This window comes from Ochotona curzoniae, unplaced genomic scaffold, assembly GCF_017591425.1.
Source record: "Ochotona curzoniae isolate NIBS_2020 unplaced genomic scaffold, NIBS_Ocur_1.0 contig_1071, whole genome shotgun sequence".
Lineage (NCBI taxonomy): Eukaryota > Metazoa > Chordata > Mammalia > Lagomorpha > Ochotonidae > Ochotona > Ochotona curzoniae.
In genome coordinates this window covers 21,720,787-21,738,213 of record NW_024464939.1, presented here as the reverse complement: position 1 = coordinate 21,738,213, position 17,427 = coordinate 21,720,787, and the positions used below count along the sequence as shown (strand labels likewise).

Below are 17,427 nucleotides of genomic sequence, written 5' to 3'. Positions count from 1 at the left end.
GGTGGCTGGAGTATTTGAGCAGAGAGGGATAGGGAATGTTAAAAGAGCAGAAAGACTATATTCTGCTTGTTATACATCCATCAGATCACTGCTTGTCAAGGCTTGTTCCCTGAGTATGTAATTCCACATCACAGCTTATGCTCTCAACATCTCCGCAAGGGAGTAAATGAACAGGATTTGTGATAAAACCTCTCCAAGGTCACATTGCCTGGACTTGGTCAATGGATTTCCCCTGCTAGATTATGTTCCATAATCTTCATACTTTCTGCTTTCCTCTTTCTCAATACTCTAATGCTGGCTTCTAGTCTAGATCACAAGTCATATCTAAAATGTGACCGAAATGTAGGAGAATAGAAGGAATTCTATAACCAGATAGCTGCAAAACAGATGCAATTATCAGACAAAAAAATCTTAGAAATATATTTGTGGGACCATGGAATGTTAATCATTCCAGATTTATACAGCTAGAAAAACAAAATGGTAGAAAACAGGAAATTTCTTTAATCAAGCAAAGTCTTTGTGGTTGTGACTGATGAATATGCAGAGACTGCTGTGAATATTTTAGGGCACAAAGAACTGCCCCATATGCATCCCTGATAGCTGTTTTTTAGGTTATAAGGAATGGGTTGCTAATCAAGTACGTCAGAGGCTTAAAGAGATACAGACATTTTTGATTAAACCACAAATTGAATCCGATTCAGAACACCTGAGCCACTGATTTTCAGACTCAAACGTTCCTGATCATCAGCTTCATTGTATTCAATGCGTTAGTTGCTACCCAAAGGCAAAAATCTTAAAAGTTAGGTGAGGCTCTGGTGGAAGATTGAAGATCTCTGAGGTACCTCTCTCAAACTTATCACAAAACCGTTACACAAATTCTACTTCCTGCATAAAATTTTCTCAGTAATTGAAGAAATGGAGAATCTGTTATACTTTATATTCTAGACTGTTCCACAGTAATCCCTTAATCCATCATTCAACCATGGGGAACCTATTAATTCTTAGTTCTATCTGCATTCTCATTTTTAAAATATTGTTAAAAATATATTCAGCCACACATTCTTTTTGAGAATTCAAATTAGGGTAGCTTGTACTACAATTACAGATAAGTAGGTAGATGAGTGAACTACATTTGTGCATTCATTCAAGAATTATTTGTTGCATGCCTACTCCTGCCAGGCATTGGATAAACAAGGATGAGTCAGATACTGATCCTACCCAAGGAAGAATAGCAAGTAGTCCATTCTCTTATAGGGTTCTCAATCTGGTAATTAAGACAAAATGTGTGGACAAATAACCACCATATGTGAATGTATCCATGTATACATACACAATTCAGCCTTACATAAATGCACACTTGAGAGTGATACAGGTTTTTTTTTCCTAGACTTACCAACCTTACAGAGCAAGAAATATAGGCACAGAGAAACTACATCCCATACACAGAAGTACTGGATATGAATTCAATAGGTAATTCTTTGTTACCATGCTAAATGCTTTCCGTATTTGATATTACAAGATTTCACATGCTTATCTAAATTTATGCACTTGTGCTCTCATATCAGCAATGGTGATTTTTTAAAAATTTATTTATTTTTCACAGAAAGGCAGATTTACAGAGAGAAGCAGAGATAGAATGATCTTTCATCTGCTGATTTACTCCTCAAGTGGCCACAATGACCAGAGCTGAGCAGATCCAAAGTCAGGAGCCAGAAACTTCTTCCAGGTCTCCCACACAGGTGCAGGGTCCCAAAGCTTTGGACCATCCTCAACTGCTTTCCAAGGCCACAAGCAGGGAATTGGATGGGAAGTGGAGCAGCCAGGACATTAACTGGCATCTATATGGGATCTTGGAGACTGGAGATAGAGGATTAGCCAGTTAAACTATCGCACTGGGCCTGGATTCTTTCTTTAACAGGGGGATGTAAAGGCCAAAGTATCACCCTTGTCACCAATAAAAACCTCTAAAACCAAGCAATGCAGGGGAAATCACTCTACAGATACACAGTTAGATATGCGAAATATTTGAAAATAGGAAACATCTTTAATCAAGTGGTCTTTCTAGCTACAGTTGATGAATATGCAGACTGGGTTCATGGGTCCAAGAAAAGGCACCAATGTATTGTTTGTATACTCAGTGGAAAACCTCTTAGTCCCTAAGAAGCACCATCTGTGCCCTTGTAAAAGCAACTTCTATTTCGATGTTTGATTACATGCTAGTGTTCTTTTAAAAATGGAGTGGTGAGAGTTCCATATCTAACAAAGCACAAGTCATTCTCTACAGTCTGTTACATTTGAGTAGAAATCAGGATACATATGAGGAAGGACATGGAAGGAATAGATACTAGATGGCTGAGTCAAGAAAAGAGCAGTGTTCTAACTCTTCACTGGGCTGTGGTTCCAGAGGTAAGGGCATGATTGAATGGAAGCATCTTTTATCACTAACCGAAGGGTGAGTCATTTCTCTTCTATAAAAGCTTCCCTATACACATGCACAAACAAGAGGTTCATTGTGTTTCAGATTTGTGGAAACTCAGTCTATAGGGGTGGTGCTAGGGAGACAGCTCCAGGTGATGCAGGTACCAGGGTATAACTGTTCACAATTTGAGGAAAGTTTGAAGAATCTGAAGAGAATCAGGTGCTTTCCCAGGTCTTCCACTACTGGATTGGAAGCAGAGCCACTGGGACTCAAACCAGCACTCATCTGGTATAAGCTGGCATCACAGATGGTTGTTGTGCCACAAGACCAGCCTAAAATTTTCATTTCGGAAAGATCATCCTGGCTACAGTGTGGAGTACAAATATATATCTGTCATGTCCATCTGCGATTTGGTGACAAATTTGAATGAGGGTAAGGATGTGTGTGTGTGTGTGTGTGTGTGTGTTGTGTGTGTGTTGTGTGTGTGTGTTGTGTGTGTGTGTGTACTAGAAGATGTGATGGATTACAAAAATGATCACTACTGTCCATGTCTATAGATAACAAATCAGATAATGGAACTTACAATTCTCTCATAAGGCATTAGAGTTTGTCTTCCCACTCTCTGAATCTGAACTGGCTCTGTGACTTTGTTGGGTCAATAGAATTTGATGAAAGTGACTACCTGAACTCCAAGCTTTAAAGAGTTTTGTGAGTTTGCTTTCTCTCAGTTTTGGAATTATGATTCCTGAATAAACTAGCCTTGGTTCGCCTGTTGGATCATGAGACCCATGATCCACTGTCTTGTGACCTCTGCCTACAGCCTGCTGACCACCAATCATGCATGTGGGGCAAGAACAAGTGATATAAGATCCACAAAAGTACCTGCTTGAGATATCCTATGAGAGACTGTGCTGGACCCAAGCTTTCAAACATCCTCTCAAGGCCCTTAGGAAAGAAAGTTACTACCAACCAACAAAAGCAATCAAATTTAATGATTAAAAAAATCAATTTGAAAAAAGCAGGTTATTAGAAGCTAGAAAATTTTAAAATAGAAACAAAATATATTCAACTCAAAACATTATTACCAACCCAAGTTTATGTTCAGTTTAGTTAAGAATCACTGATATCATCATCATGGGATGAAAAATGTTTTTAGCTGTAGAAGTATGTTTTGACACTGGCATCCCACATCTGAGAGCCATTTGTAGTCCCTGGTGTTGTACTTCTGATTCAGCTCTGACTCATGGGCTTGGGGACGTAATGGCTAACTGCTTAAGAGCTTCATCCTAGGCCATTTGGAGAGCTGGAAGCGGCTCTGGGATCCTGGTCCTGTCCCAGCCCTAGCTGTTGAAGTCATTTGGAAGTGAACCAGAGTATGGAACCTTTCTGGTTCTGTCCATGTCTAACACTTTCACTCCCTGTCTCTGATATTCTGCATTTCAAATGAATGAATGAATAAGTGAATCATTTGTAAAAAAAAAAAAAAAAAGGATCTTTCTAATGTAATTTTGTCTTTATCTTATGTGGTTGCTCCTCATATGCCTTTGTTATTGATTTGCTAATTATCAATAGCCACACAGATGGAGCAAAATTCAAGCCAGGACAAAAATTATGTTCTCTCTCTTTCAAAAATCATGCCAGAGGAAAACAAAAGAAATTGCTTTGTTACTTCATACAGCTCTTAACAAAATGAGGATGTCTGCTCCAAACACAGACAAAAGTCTGTTATTTTTACCTCCTAGTATCATTCATAGCTCTTCTATGTACCGTTAGCCACTGCATCAATTTATTGACTGTCTAAGGCCATTGTATTACTTTTCTATTGCTGAATTGCCACTAGCATTAGCTCAGTTCTGTTGTGTCTTTATTTCTCTAGATTAGAGTTCTGGGAAATATAGAGCTAGATTCTGTTCTCAGCTATGTCACTGGGCTGAAATAAAGGTGTTTGTTGGGGGGGCTGTGGTCTTGTATGGTGCTCAGAATGCTCTCACAGTTTGTTGGTAAAATTAGTTTTTTTTTTTTTTGTGGTTGCAGAAGTGAGGTCTACACTTGGTGTAGGCTTAGGAAAGCTTTCTGCAACTAGAAGTCAGTGTAATTTCTTGTCTTGTGAAAGTTTAGAGTGTGGATGTTTGATTTCTTTCAGGTCATCAAAAGTGATTCTCTCTGGTTTTCTCTCTAGCCAACCAGCTGAAACACCTGTTTTCAAAGTGCTGCCCTGATTAAGCAGGGTTTGCCTAGCTAATCTCCTTACTTTAGAGCCAACTGATTAGGAACTATAATTGTATTTCAAAAATCCTTTTGTAGCAATAATCTAGCTTAGTGCATCAAGGGTTATCTGGGAAAAAGTGTTTGTGTGTGCTCAGGAACCCAGAATCTTGGGGACTACAATAAGACATTTTATAATTATATTGTTTCTTTTTGAGACATTCATTACATTCATTTTTATTTGAAAGGCAAGCAGGCACACACACACACACACTGAGGGAGAGAGAGAGAGAGAGAGAGAGAGAGAGACAGACAGACAGACAGACAGCTGGAGCTGGGCCAATGCAATACCAGGGGCTTGGAAGTCAATTTAAATCTCTCATTTGGTGGCAGAGGTTCAAACAGTTGTGTTACCACTATCTTCCAGGGTGCGTACTAGCAGGAAGCTGGAATTGGGAGCAAAGCTGGGACTACAACTCAGGTACACTGACACAACCATGTGGGCATCCCAAGTGTCAATCTTAACCTTGGAGCTAAATACCTGTCCCTACTTATACAGTTAGACATTTCCATAGTATGAATGCTACCTCCCATTGTCCTGCTCACAAATTTCTTAATAGCTTTAATCACCCAGTTGTACATATGAGTTTCTGAACTGCAAGGGATAGCAGGGATTCTGAAACTCCTGTTGGGGTGTACCCAAGGGGACTAGAGTAGACACCGGACAGCTACAGCTGCAACACAACACTGTGGAGAGAGGCCACTCCTGGGACTGTAATAGCAATGGTCACATTCAAGGTAAGAAGGAGGAATAAAGTCTTCCTCACAAGACATGCAGTTTTCTGACATGGGAATTTTATAACTCTTGATATGTTACTCAAAGACACCTAAAAATAATCAATAAAAAGGCTAACATTTTTGGGGTAGTATTCTGGTTGAAAACAATGACAAACTCTTCGACTAACAGGATAGTTTCATGCTCTACAGCTCTCTGATGGGAAAACCGGAAACAGCAAAGTCATTTAATTTTTCTCTCAACAAATATGTGTCAGCTGTCTGAAAGACATTTTGTTCTTACGAAGCCATTGCTCTTCCTTCAGAGGACAAGGGATATATGAAGAAATGTAGGCAGAACACAGTGTTCAGATTCTAATTTTACTCACCTTCAAACTGTTCCCCTTTCATCATAACTTTATTTAAATCATGGTTATGCTCTTAATTAACAATTTAATTGGATGGTGCTTTCTCCATCCAGTTCTCTGGGGGTATGGTTTTTCTGTTTAACTTTCTTGTTTCAATTCTTCAGCAAAACCATAAAATTTAATTAGGAGAGTAACCAGCTTTGTAACAGCAGTTCAATGTCTAATTAGCTATGCTTTAACAGTACAGTCTCAGATTCCATTCCATGTTGCAGACATATTGCATTTGTTCGTGTTTCAGATAAGACATTGTGAATTTATAGCCTAAGCATGAAGTCCAATCACTTCTCATTTTTTCAAAAAGGCTTGGGTAAAGCCAGTGAAATTAGGAAAATTAACGTGAAGTATTCATATGTGAAATGAAAAGCCAAAGGCCAAAAAGTAGGTTTTTAGCTTCAAATTACCACAGATTTTTAGCAGTTTAAAAAAACACCCATTTGTCACCCAGCAGATCTGTGGGTGAGAAGTGCAAGAATATTTGTCCCTTCTTTGGGGTCTCAATGGGCTAAAATTAGGGTGTGTGCTGGTCTGCGTTCTCACTGGGGCCTCATTCAAGCTTATTTGGCCATGGCAGAACCCTGTTTCTCTTGGTTGTAGGACTTATGTTTCCATTTTCATGCTGGAGAAAATTCTTTGTGCTTAACAGGCTCACTTGTTCAGGACCAGCCCACTCTTGGGCATTTCCTTTCTACCGCATCATGAAACATTATCAAGGGAATGATGTTTGCAGCATGTTCCAGGGCTGTGCTCATGCTCAGGGAGCCATTACACTGGCTGTGTACAACAGGAGGCAAAAGTCTAGGGCTCTCTTAGAATTCTACCATACAATGCTTTAGGGGAAGAAGGCGGCTAAATAGACTTCTGGCCGACACTGTTCCTCTCCCCCTCTGGAGGCACTGCACAGGGGTTTCAAAGATGCTCTTGGTGATGGCTCTGATTCTATACAATAAGCTCCACAGGACAGAAGATGACAGTCACATTATTTCCTAACTGCAGGATGCTTTCTCTGGCTACCCATGCTTGCTGCATTCCATGGTGCAAATGGATCACTTGAAGTCATTTGAATTGAAAATGGTATCAAAGTAATGGCTCTCTTTTAGATTGAAACTTAGCCAGGCTTAATACATCCATCTCCAGTCCAATAAAACTACTGCTTTAGTGCAAAGAATGAAGAAAAGTGTAGAAAAGATGTAACAGTTGGGGAATGACAATGCTTTCTCTAAATAACCTGCTGGCAAAAATTGGTATTGGAAAACATCTGGAATTTGAAGAATGTTCATACCATCTTAATTGGAAAGAGTGGCTCACTGCACCTAAATGGCTTGTACAACCGATATGGTTCATGTCAAACATCTGCTTTTTTTCCTGATTATCTGGAATGCTGGCATGTGCAAGGCAGAGAGGGCCCACATCGATTGCCAATGATGAAACCCTGGCTTCTGATTAATGAGCTTAATGAGCTTTCCTGCCAGATACCATCGCACATGTATTATCATACTTATGCTGGAGAATTAAATGTGTAAACTTCACTGGAAGCTTGTGCCTGGTTGCCCCTGGGCTCCACCTCATGCACAGTTTCCCTCTGATGATTCTACTTTGTATTCTCTTGCTGAAATAAATCATTGCTTTGAGGAGGACTGTGTGCTGTGTCATGTGAGGCCTCCTGCAAATCACCCAAGCTGGGGATGATCTTGGCAAACCCTGACTCGGGGATCACAGTAAATGAGAGCATGAGAATACTCATATTGTGTGTCTAGGCTTCATTGCTCTGCCAACTCAGGCTTAGTCCTCTCCATGGCAAATATGATCAGAATAAACAGAAAAGAGGCAAGAGGCAGGCCTTCCACTGATCCTAGATGCATGTTCCACACTGTGACTTTGGCAAGTTTTTTAAGCTCTGAGTTTCATCTGTAAAATAGCAATAATAATACTATGTACTGCATAGGACTGTTAAAATGAAAAATGTTTAGAAAAACAACAGCACTGTGGCTCAATCATAGTGACCAAGAAGGGCTTGATACATTTCTCTATGGAGCAGAATGGCTGGAGCAACCTCAACATTTTAGTACTAACCTCCTTTCTTCCATTCAGTCTGTTACTCTCTCCCATTATTCCCATGTCTTTCTTCCAGTTCTCCACTAAGCTCCTTTACATCCAAACCATTTCCTCCTCTAATTTATTCCTTACCTTAAGCACTAAGTGAAGACAAATATGCACGAATGTTTTCCTTCTAATTCTTACAAATGAGGACCCAATATAAATCTGTGTTCATCAATGCCAGTAGCTCCATTCCACACCTGCTTGGTTTCCATTGTTGATGCTTTCTGAGAGTTTATAAGTAACCCCTGGAGTCCTCACCTACAAAATTGTACTGTCACCAACATTAGTGAGTTACCCTTATCTGTGTAACTGTGCAAATTCAGGTTCACACATTGTAGGGCTTAGCACAAATCAGATAAAAATGTCTTGTCTCAATATTTGATTCGGATATCCATCCCCTAAATCAGTGGCTTCCAAAATGACAAATGTTTTATTTTTTCCATTAGTACATTTAAACACAGTGTCAGTGGAGATGGAAACTTCTATTCAACACTTGCTTTGCTTCTTTGACACTTTAAGTTCCTGGTGAGTCACTGGAGTGTTTGGATCTGATTAGATCTGATTACTGGGCAGGACACCATGGGGCTGACGCTCATACAAACATGCCCAGTGAAGAGTTAAGCTCAGTGCCATGGATGTGGAGGTTTCTTTAGGAGATGGTTAGAAAATGCCCAGAGAGCTTTGTTGTTCATTAAAATAAAGCCGTATCTACCCACTACATATTTTATAGATTTTCTGCTGTTGTTCTTAGGCATGGACTAGAGCCAATTACCACAGTTCTCATCATGATTTTTAGTAAAAGCTAACACAAAATTACTTTAAATGATGGGGAGATCAAAAATTCTAACTCCATCCAATCGATCAAAGATTGAGTAATTAGACCTTCACCAATGAAATTCTCTTCATCAGACTCACTGAAACATGGCAGAATTAATCAATTTCACTTTCTAATTCTTATTTTCTCTGTAACTCAATCCTGCTTAGAGAAAAAGTGTTTGAGTTATCACCAGGAAGATTTTAAAAGGGAAAGTGAAGCTCCAAAAATCCACCAACAAAATCCATGCACTCATTAAAGAAACACACAAATACTCCCTGAATCTCTGGAATATTCCAACACTGTCTGGGAATACAGTAATGAGTAGATGCAGCTCATTTCTCTCAGGAACCTTATGTTGTAGTTGGGAGGTAGACAATAAATGAACCGGTGAATAGATTACGAGTCAGATGATTTTTCAAAACTATCCTCCAAATGCTCTTTCAAGCCCTTAGTCTTCACTTCCTCTGCCTAATTAACTCCAATTATTCAATATTGTCAGCAAAGCCCAGCAAACACATCCCAAGAAAAATAATGCCATGATAAATGAGTGGATGGTCTATTACCTGAAGTGTGTGGTACATCTTCTTCAGTGCATGTACTTGCCCTTCTGTCTTGGGAAGGAGTCTTATCACCTTATCACTGTTAGACAAAGAGAGGTGGTCATTCTCTTTCAGGAATAGGTATATTAATTATCCTTTTTCTTACCTCTTTGTTTAAGGAAGGCAGCAAACCTTTTCACTAACCTGTAAGTGAGTTACATAGTTCTTAATATTCTAAGATTGCACTGGTCTTTTTCCCCCTTGCACAAAAACTGTGGCATTTCTGGCTTCGTTTGGTTGTGAACTCATATTTAGTGATAAAGATACAGAAAAAACACGATATCAGAAGTAACAGGGAAGAGGAATCTCCAATGACAATCCCTGATGACAGAAGTTAAAAATTCATTTTTCCCCTAAAATTAATGCTGAAAAAGAATATGACTTTCAATTATAGGACATGTGAAGTCTGTCCACTATAGAACCTTGATGGAATTCTTCTCACACGTAGAACAGTAAAGAGAATCCAATTTCTGTGAGAAACTTCACTTGCTTAGGTGGACAGAACTGTCCACTTGGCAGGTGCCAGCCAAAGATGGATGCTTTTAATGGTTAACAGAAATCAATGAGATATTGATGTCATATTTTAAAATCTGTTTACAATCATTAATAATTCACTGCACTTAAAATAATATTTGGGAGTGAGTGTTGTGGTGGCATGGATTAAGTTGTCATTTAGGGCCCTTGCATTCCATATTTGAAACCTGTTCTGCTTCCTTTCCAGCTCCCTGCTGATGCTCCTAGGAAGCATAGGTGATGCTCAAGTACTCGGGTCACTGCCATCTCTATGGGAAACACATGGTATTCCTGGCTCCTGACTTCAGCCCGAACCAGCCTCCGTTGGAGAGCACATCAGCAAATGGCAGCATTCTCTCTCTTTCTCCACTGCCTCCCTGTATCTATCTTTTTGCATTTCAAATAAATAAACACATATTTTAAAAATCAGTTTTGTTTGAACATTCTTCAATGTTCTTCCTTTAAAAGGCTTAAGGACAACTTTAGATAACCTGAGGTGCTGCCCCATTAGTCATGGAGTTTTTTGTGGGAGAAACTTCCTGTCTTGGTGTGTCAGACAGGTGTCATCAGTTTTCAAGTGTTTTATGAATGAAGAGCAGATCAAGAAGCACAGCTTTAGCTATCTATCTGTCTATCTGTCTATCTATCTATCTATCTATTCAATGTGTTTGAAAAAGCAGATGCTTATTAAGTAATTATGAATGGATTAGCATAAGGGAGATTGCTGAGAGTAATTGTCTTCTAAAGGAAGTGTAAGAAAAAAATCAAAGAAATTACCTACAGTTGATAAAAATATTAAAAATTTTTTTTGCCATTTCACAATGACTGAAGATAGAATATTATAGTAGACACAGTGGTACATTAAAACATGGAAAACATAATTAAAATATAAATTTGGATATAAATATCAATCTATTTTACTTATTTGAAAGGAAGAGGGATGCGGGATATGAAGGCGGGAGAAAAGGACAGTTCTCATCTGCTAGTTTATTTCCCAAATGCCTGCAATGGCCAAGTCTGAAGCTGGAAGCTGGGAACACAATCCCGTTTTTCACAGGAGTGTCTGGAACACAAATACTTAACCCAGCACTTTTCCCTCCCAAGGTCTTCGCTAGAAAGGAGATTGAGTTAGGAGCTGAAGCTGTAACTGAATCCAGACACTCTCATATAGAAGGCAAGTATCTTAACTACCAGGCCAAATAACCCAACCTTGCAAAAAAAAAATTGCAATTCATACAAACTCATACATAAAAGTGAAAACAAAACCCTTCCTGGTTTATCCACAATGGGTCACACAATGGGTCACTCCAGACTCAGAAGTGATCCAGAAATAGGATAGAACTTGTCTGCTTTTCCATAGTTTTTAGTATTTAGGAGAAGAGGAGTTTCCAGGATGAGGGAATGCTGCTAAGAAAAGACAAGACTCTCAGGGCAATTTCTGATTTTACTAAGGCTGGATATTCCAATCACTGTTGCTTTGATAATCCAAGTGACCCTGTTACATCTTCTCTAAGTCTGTAAATTAAGATAGATGCTATTGGATTGTTGATGGGAGTTTACTATGTTATAGACCCTGCTACTACAATAGAGCTTTGAAGATTAATTTCCCCTGAATCACAAAAAAAAAGCCAACATCTTAAGTGTTAATGTCATGAATTCCATATTTCCAGGAAGAACAAAAGAACACAAAGGATGCAGAGGGGAAAACTCATCCTGTCACAATAAAACAACTTTAAGTATCACCTGCAGAATTTGAATGCAATCACAATTCTTTCATTCTGGTACACGTTTCTCTGACCTTTGTTTTTCCAATATTCATCATACTCTGGCCTCTCCCACCTGACCCAATATAGTTCTTGGCAGAGAAAGAAAACTCTGCTGGATGATATGGCTGCTTTGATGGATGGATCACTTGACAGCTTGCTGAAAAACACCTCCATCTGGGGCCCTGTCAGCTCCTCAAGAGTGCAAAGAAAGCAATCTGTAGCTGTTTCACAGTAGTGAAAAGAACTTAAAAGATGGATAATTTACCTTGGCAATAGGTTACTCTTCTGTGTGTGCAGGATGTAAAGAAACACCCCTGGGATTATTTAGCACTGAAAATGATTGATCAAACCCAGAATTGTCATTTATATCACACAAAAAGTTCACTTCATCCCAGCTTTTAGAAATTTTCAGATGTGACATAGGAATGGATTTATTGTTATTTGATTGCTTATCAAAGATCAGAGGATAAGGAAAGCTATTTCGAAAGTCTATGGCACGTCATACTTTTTTGTGTAAACCAATAAATTACATTGATGGAATAAGCCATAGCCAAAGCCGAACAAGAGCACTTCAGTTGGTCCAGCACATCTCACGGTCCCCAAATGCTCCATTTGTTTCAACAAACCAAAAGCTTAGTCTCTAAATCTGACAGCTACTATTTGCTTGGAATGATGAACAATAGAGCCGTAGGAGCAGGGAGGTTTCGGGTACCGAATTATCTACTGGAATTTGGAAGAGGAAAATAACTGCACACAATGTCAAAGAATGTCAGAGGCTTTCTTTATAACTCATCAGGGCCTGCTAGATGGTAATAACAGTTTAAGACTCCTTGACTATCCTTCATAATTAAGATGAAAAAATCAAAGTGCTAAATGCAAGTTGAAGTTGAAACTGTTAGCCAAGTACCTGTTTGTATGCTTGTGTGTTTGTATGTCAGCTATTTCTAATCTAGAGACTACATATAAAGATAGGCTCTAAAAACCCTTTTAATTTTATATTGAAAGGAAGATACACAGAGAGAAGGAGATACAGAGAGAAACATCTTTCAGCAGCTGGTTCACTACTCAAGTGGTCACAATGAGAAAAGCTGAGCTGATCTGAAGCCAGGAGCTAGGAACGTCTTCCAGGTCTTTCATGTAGGTGCAGGGTTCCAAGGCCTTGGGCCATTTTCCACTGCTTTCTGGGCCACAAGCAGGGAACTGGATGGGAAGCAGAGCAGACAGAATACAAACCAGTACAGATAATCTCCAGTACTCTTCTGGGGCCTGTGTTGTGGCATAGTGGGTTTAGCCAATGACTAAACTGATGTTCCATATGGACACTGATTCAAATTCTGGCTGTTTTACTTCCAATCAGCTCCCTGTTTACGGCATGGGAAATCATCAGAGAATGGCCCAAGAGCTTGGGCCCCTGAACTCAGCTGGGAGACCAGAAAAAGCTCCAGGCTCTTGTGTTTTTCCCAGCCCAGTCTCCGCTGTTGTGGCCATTTGGGTAGTCAATCAGTGTATGAGAGATCTCTCTCTTCATGTAACTCTACCTTTCAAATAAAAATAAAGTCTGTGAGAGTCTTTAAAAAAATAACTGAAATGTTAGAAGTTGATGCTTTTCCAAGTGTGTTTTACTAAGAACACCAGCAACCATATTGTGGACACCTCCATCCCCTGTTTTTGTTGCCGTTGGTGTTTTGTTTCTTGAACTTTTCATAAATTTTTGAGTCAAATAAAATTGTCAAGTTTTCACAATTGTGACTATTTACTTCCTTCTTAGGCAACGTTTTGGTAACTGGGAAACACAGTTGTTAGTGGGTCTTGGAATTTCTACAGCAGTGATTGGGCAAATAGAACACAACAAAGAAAATAAAATGGGAAGTTATGTCGAGATGTTTTCTTTGTTGCTGTAAATCACACATGCTCTACAGAGCAGAGTCCATGGGTTCAAGTCCCAGATGCTCTCCTGCTTCTAGCTTCCAACTAATGTGTGCCAACCCTTGTGGGCAGCAGGAGGTGGGTCTAGTAGTAGCACTCCTGTGACCCACACAGGAGAACGAGATTGAATTCTCAATCCCAGGCTGTTGTAGGATTTGGGGAGGCAGTCCACAGCTGCAAAATTTCCCTTTGTGTCTGTCTCCCTATCTGTCTCTCTGCCTTTCAGTAACAACAACAACAAAACAGAAACCAAAAAATCAAAACACACAAAAAAATGCAAAACTAGTGGTTGGGTCCTGGCATGACAGCTAAGTAGTTAAATCCCGCACCTTGCAAGTGCCAAAATCCCATATGAGTGCCTTTTGTGTCCTGGCTTCTCCACTTATCATCCAGCTCCCTTCATGTGGCCTGGGAAAGCAGTAGAGGATGGCCCAAAGCCTTGAGAGAACGGTCCTGTAGCTGTGTGGGAGACCCAGAAGAAGCTCCTGGATCCTGGCTTCAGATTGGCTCTGCTCTGGCTCATAAGGCCATTTGTGGAATGAACCAGTAGAAGCAAGGTTTCTGCTTCTCCTTCTCTGTAAATCTTACCTACCTTTCCAAAGAAAATAAATATTAAAAATAAAAAGCTATAGTTGATGATTTGAGCTTCTCCTCCAAATCTATCCCCCCCCCCAAACTATACCAGAACCTATATTTTTGGTGAGATATTCACCCCATTCTTAGTTAAAATTGAATTATGGACAAGATGCAATTTAAAACATAATCTGTTCTCATCTAAATTTATGTTGAGGCTTAGTTCCTCAATGTAAGTGTCCTGAAAAGTGAGGTGATGAGTTTGGGAGAAGAAGTCTGCTCCCCATAATGAGATTAATGCTTTCCTCAGGGGCATGTGTTAACTACTGGGTAAATCCTGTCCTCATTCTCTCATGCGCATGCACCTACTCTCCCCTCTGCTTTCCCACAGTTTGTGGGACAGTGAGAGGGAACTCATTGGAGGTCAATAAATGTTGGCACCCAACCTCGAACTTCTCAGCCTCCAGAATCCTGTCTTCATTCATGACCCAGTCTCAGATATTCTGTTACACCAAGAGGAAACAGACTGAGACACACAACTTGGATATTCACTGGCAACCTTTGTCCAGGACTGGGCATGTGTTTTAAATTAACATAGTTAGGTTCAAAGGAATAATCAACATTCCACAGCAGAGGTGGGGTAGAAAGAGTAGGGATTTGCTTTTTCATTGAATGTAAACTAGAAATTAAATAATCTTGCTTACCACTGGCTAACTGTAATTATGGGAGGAATAAACCAAGGGTCAGCAGATTCACTCAGGTTTACTGGGGTTGTTGAGGGGAGACACAAAAGCCTGGGTGGGCAACATCAATGGTCCCACTGCTGGGATTCCTTCTACATAATACAATAAATTTCCTTTTTTATATAGGTCAATTGGAGTCAGATTTCCTCTTACTGGTAACCCACAGCATCTTGTACAATGATAGAAGTGTTCCTGAGCTTGGCTATTTTTACAGGATTAGAATGAGTAAAATCAAGAGAATAATTAACTCATGGAGGCACTTATATGTCGATAATCTTCATTGCCTCCTGAAGTCCCTGTCTTAAAAACACCTTTAATTTCTTTTTGAAGAAAAGCTGGGATTTTTTAAAAAAAAACATTTTTTAATATAAAGAGAACATAGTTCATGTATTTCATAGGTGCCATTCTAAGTAGATAATCACACTCCTTTAATTTAATGGCAGGCTAAAAACCTTTGTATGCTTTCAGACAGGAGCTTTAGTGTGCACAACAGCTCAGACTTATATTCTAGGGAAAAAATGCACACTTCATAATATTTGCTGAACTGTCTGAAAGCCTGAATCTGAGAAAGAATTCATACTAGGTTGCTCATCAACTTAAAAAAAAAAAAAAAACTCATTCCATAGCATACACACAAAAAATTCCATTACGTAATTCCATCTAGCAAAAGAAATGTGCGCATGTAGATTTGATGTTATAAAGCACTTGGGTCTCTGAACTGCATTTCCTTTGTTGAATGATTGTGTTTTGATGCACATGAAGAATTTCATTAGAAAGCAATAAATAAGAGACAGCTTGGTGGAGCATACTCTGGAGAGCTAATGGATCCTCCTTTCTTGGATTTTGGTTTATAGTTGTAACATGAAGTGCTCAGAACATGAAGAATCTCCCTGTGGCAGTTTGCTTAGGACATGAAGAATTAGACTTCACTCGTGGATTCAAGTTAGGCACAAGTGATGACTTTATTCTTATTCTGTTGTTGCAGTTTTTTAACAACAGAGGAAAGAAAAAAAAAAAGCACAGGCTTCAAAAGCTGGAGCGAGGCCCTTTCCTTTGTCACAGAAATGCTCTCGAGTCAGAAAACCTGCCATGGTATCTCCTACATCATGGATGATCAATGTAGATTTGCTGAACTGAACTGGACTTGACTTTTTGAAAGCGAAAACGTCTTCTAAATACTTTCAAATTGACTCCTTTTGTAATCTTCAGGAATTTCCTCTTCCTCCACTAGCACAAGTCAGAGAGAAAGAAATACAATGTAATCCTGCCATGAAATTAATTTCTTACGGTAAGAGATTATCTTTAGTATGTCTCAAGGACTTGCTATAAATTGAATGAAGTCATTATATAATACTAAAGTGTACCGCAGTGGTGTTGGTGGTGAGGGAAGGCGCCTCGGATGTTCCAGCGCTGAGGGGGGCCAGTGCGTCTCGGTGCGCAGAGGCTGCTGGCGAGGATCTGGAGTCCCCCACATCCTGCCTGGTGGAGGATTCTGATCGCTGCCTGCAGCAGCCGCCTCCGCAGCACAAGTGTCAGGTGTCAGGTGTCAGGAGAGCTCCCAGTTTTGGGAAGTGTAGCGCTGTGTGTCCCTGGCACGCAGGTACCACTCCCATAGGGTGAACTGCTCACTCCTAGCCTCCCACCCCGCAGTTCTGAGCGTGGGCGACCCACCAGGAGAGCTCTGAAAACTCCTGCATCACACTGACACGGTGAGAACCTGCCGTGAAGTCATTATAACAGGGCGCCTGGGTCACTCCTCCGCTAAGGGCCTGTGTGGGGGAGCCACACGGGAGCAGGGGCTCTGAACACCCACACACCACGAGTGGTGGATTCACTGCACAAGAGCCACGCCTGGAAAGTGCCTCACCCACAGTCCCGTGTGTGGGAGACGCAACAGGTGGGCCCTGAAAAACCCTGCAGTCCCTGACACGGAGAACGCAGGGAGAAAGCACATAAAACCTTCTAAGCCCTGTGGATTCCCGCACAGGGGGCACACCCAGAGAGCGCCTCCATCCCTCCACGCCCTGGGGTGTCACACCTGTAGAAGAGGTGCCCAGAGTGTGCCTGGAATCCACTGGGCCCCCAAGGTGGTGCTCTACAGCCCCGGGCCCTGAGAACGCACCAACGGTGCCTTGAAAATTACCACGCCCGGCAACACCACGCCTGCAGGCTCCAATCTCTACAGGAAAGCACCTGACAGCCCCTCAACACACGGGTCCATTTGCCTCACCAGAACACACCAACGCAATGGGAAAAACCACCAGAAAGAGTTGTGCTCCAGATGAAAGAGCCAGCACCCCACCAAACAAGGGCCAAAAGCCATTATCAATATCGGAGACGCGAGATGAAGACATGGAAGTGTTACCAACAAAGGAATTGATGAAAATAATGCTAAAATCTCTCAGAGACGTGGACACAAAGCTGGAAGACCTCCAGAACCGCATAATCACCGAAATACAACAAATCAAAACCAAACTGGATGCCCAAGAGAATAAAATTGAAAGCCTCATCAACAGAATAAATGCGGCAGAGGAAAGGATCTCTGAAACAGAAGACACACAAAATGA

At 40.5% G+C, this 17,427-nt stretch overlaps 1 protein-coding gene across 1 annotated transcript in view; it reads right to left on the bottom strand.

Moving 5' to 3' along the window:
• The window catches only part of CPA6 (carboxypeptidase A6), a 293,134-nt gene that overhangs the window by 158,683 nt on the left and 117,024 nt on the right, over positions 1–17,427 (bottom strand). The window contains exon 2 of the mRNA XM_040994660.1: positions 9,304–9,379. Within this exon, the coding sequence (XP_040850594.1) occupies positions 9,304–9,379 (76 nt within the window). The remainder of the gene's footprint in view (positions 1–9,303; positions 9,380–17,427) is intronic.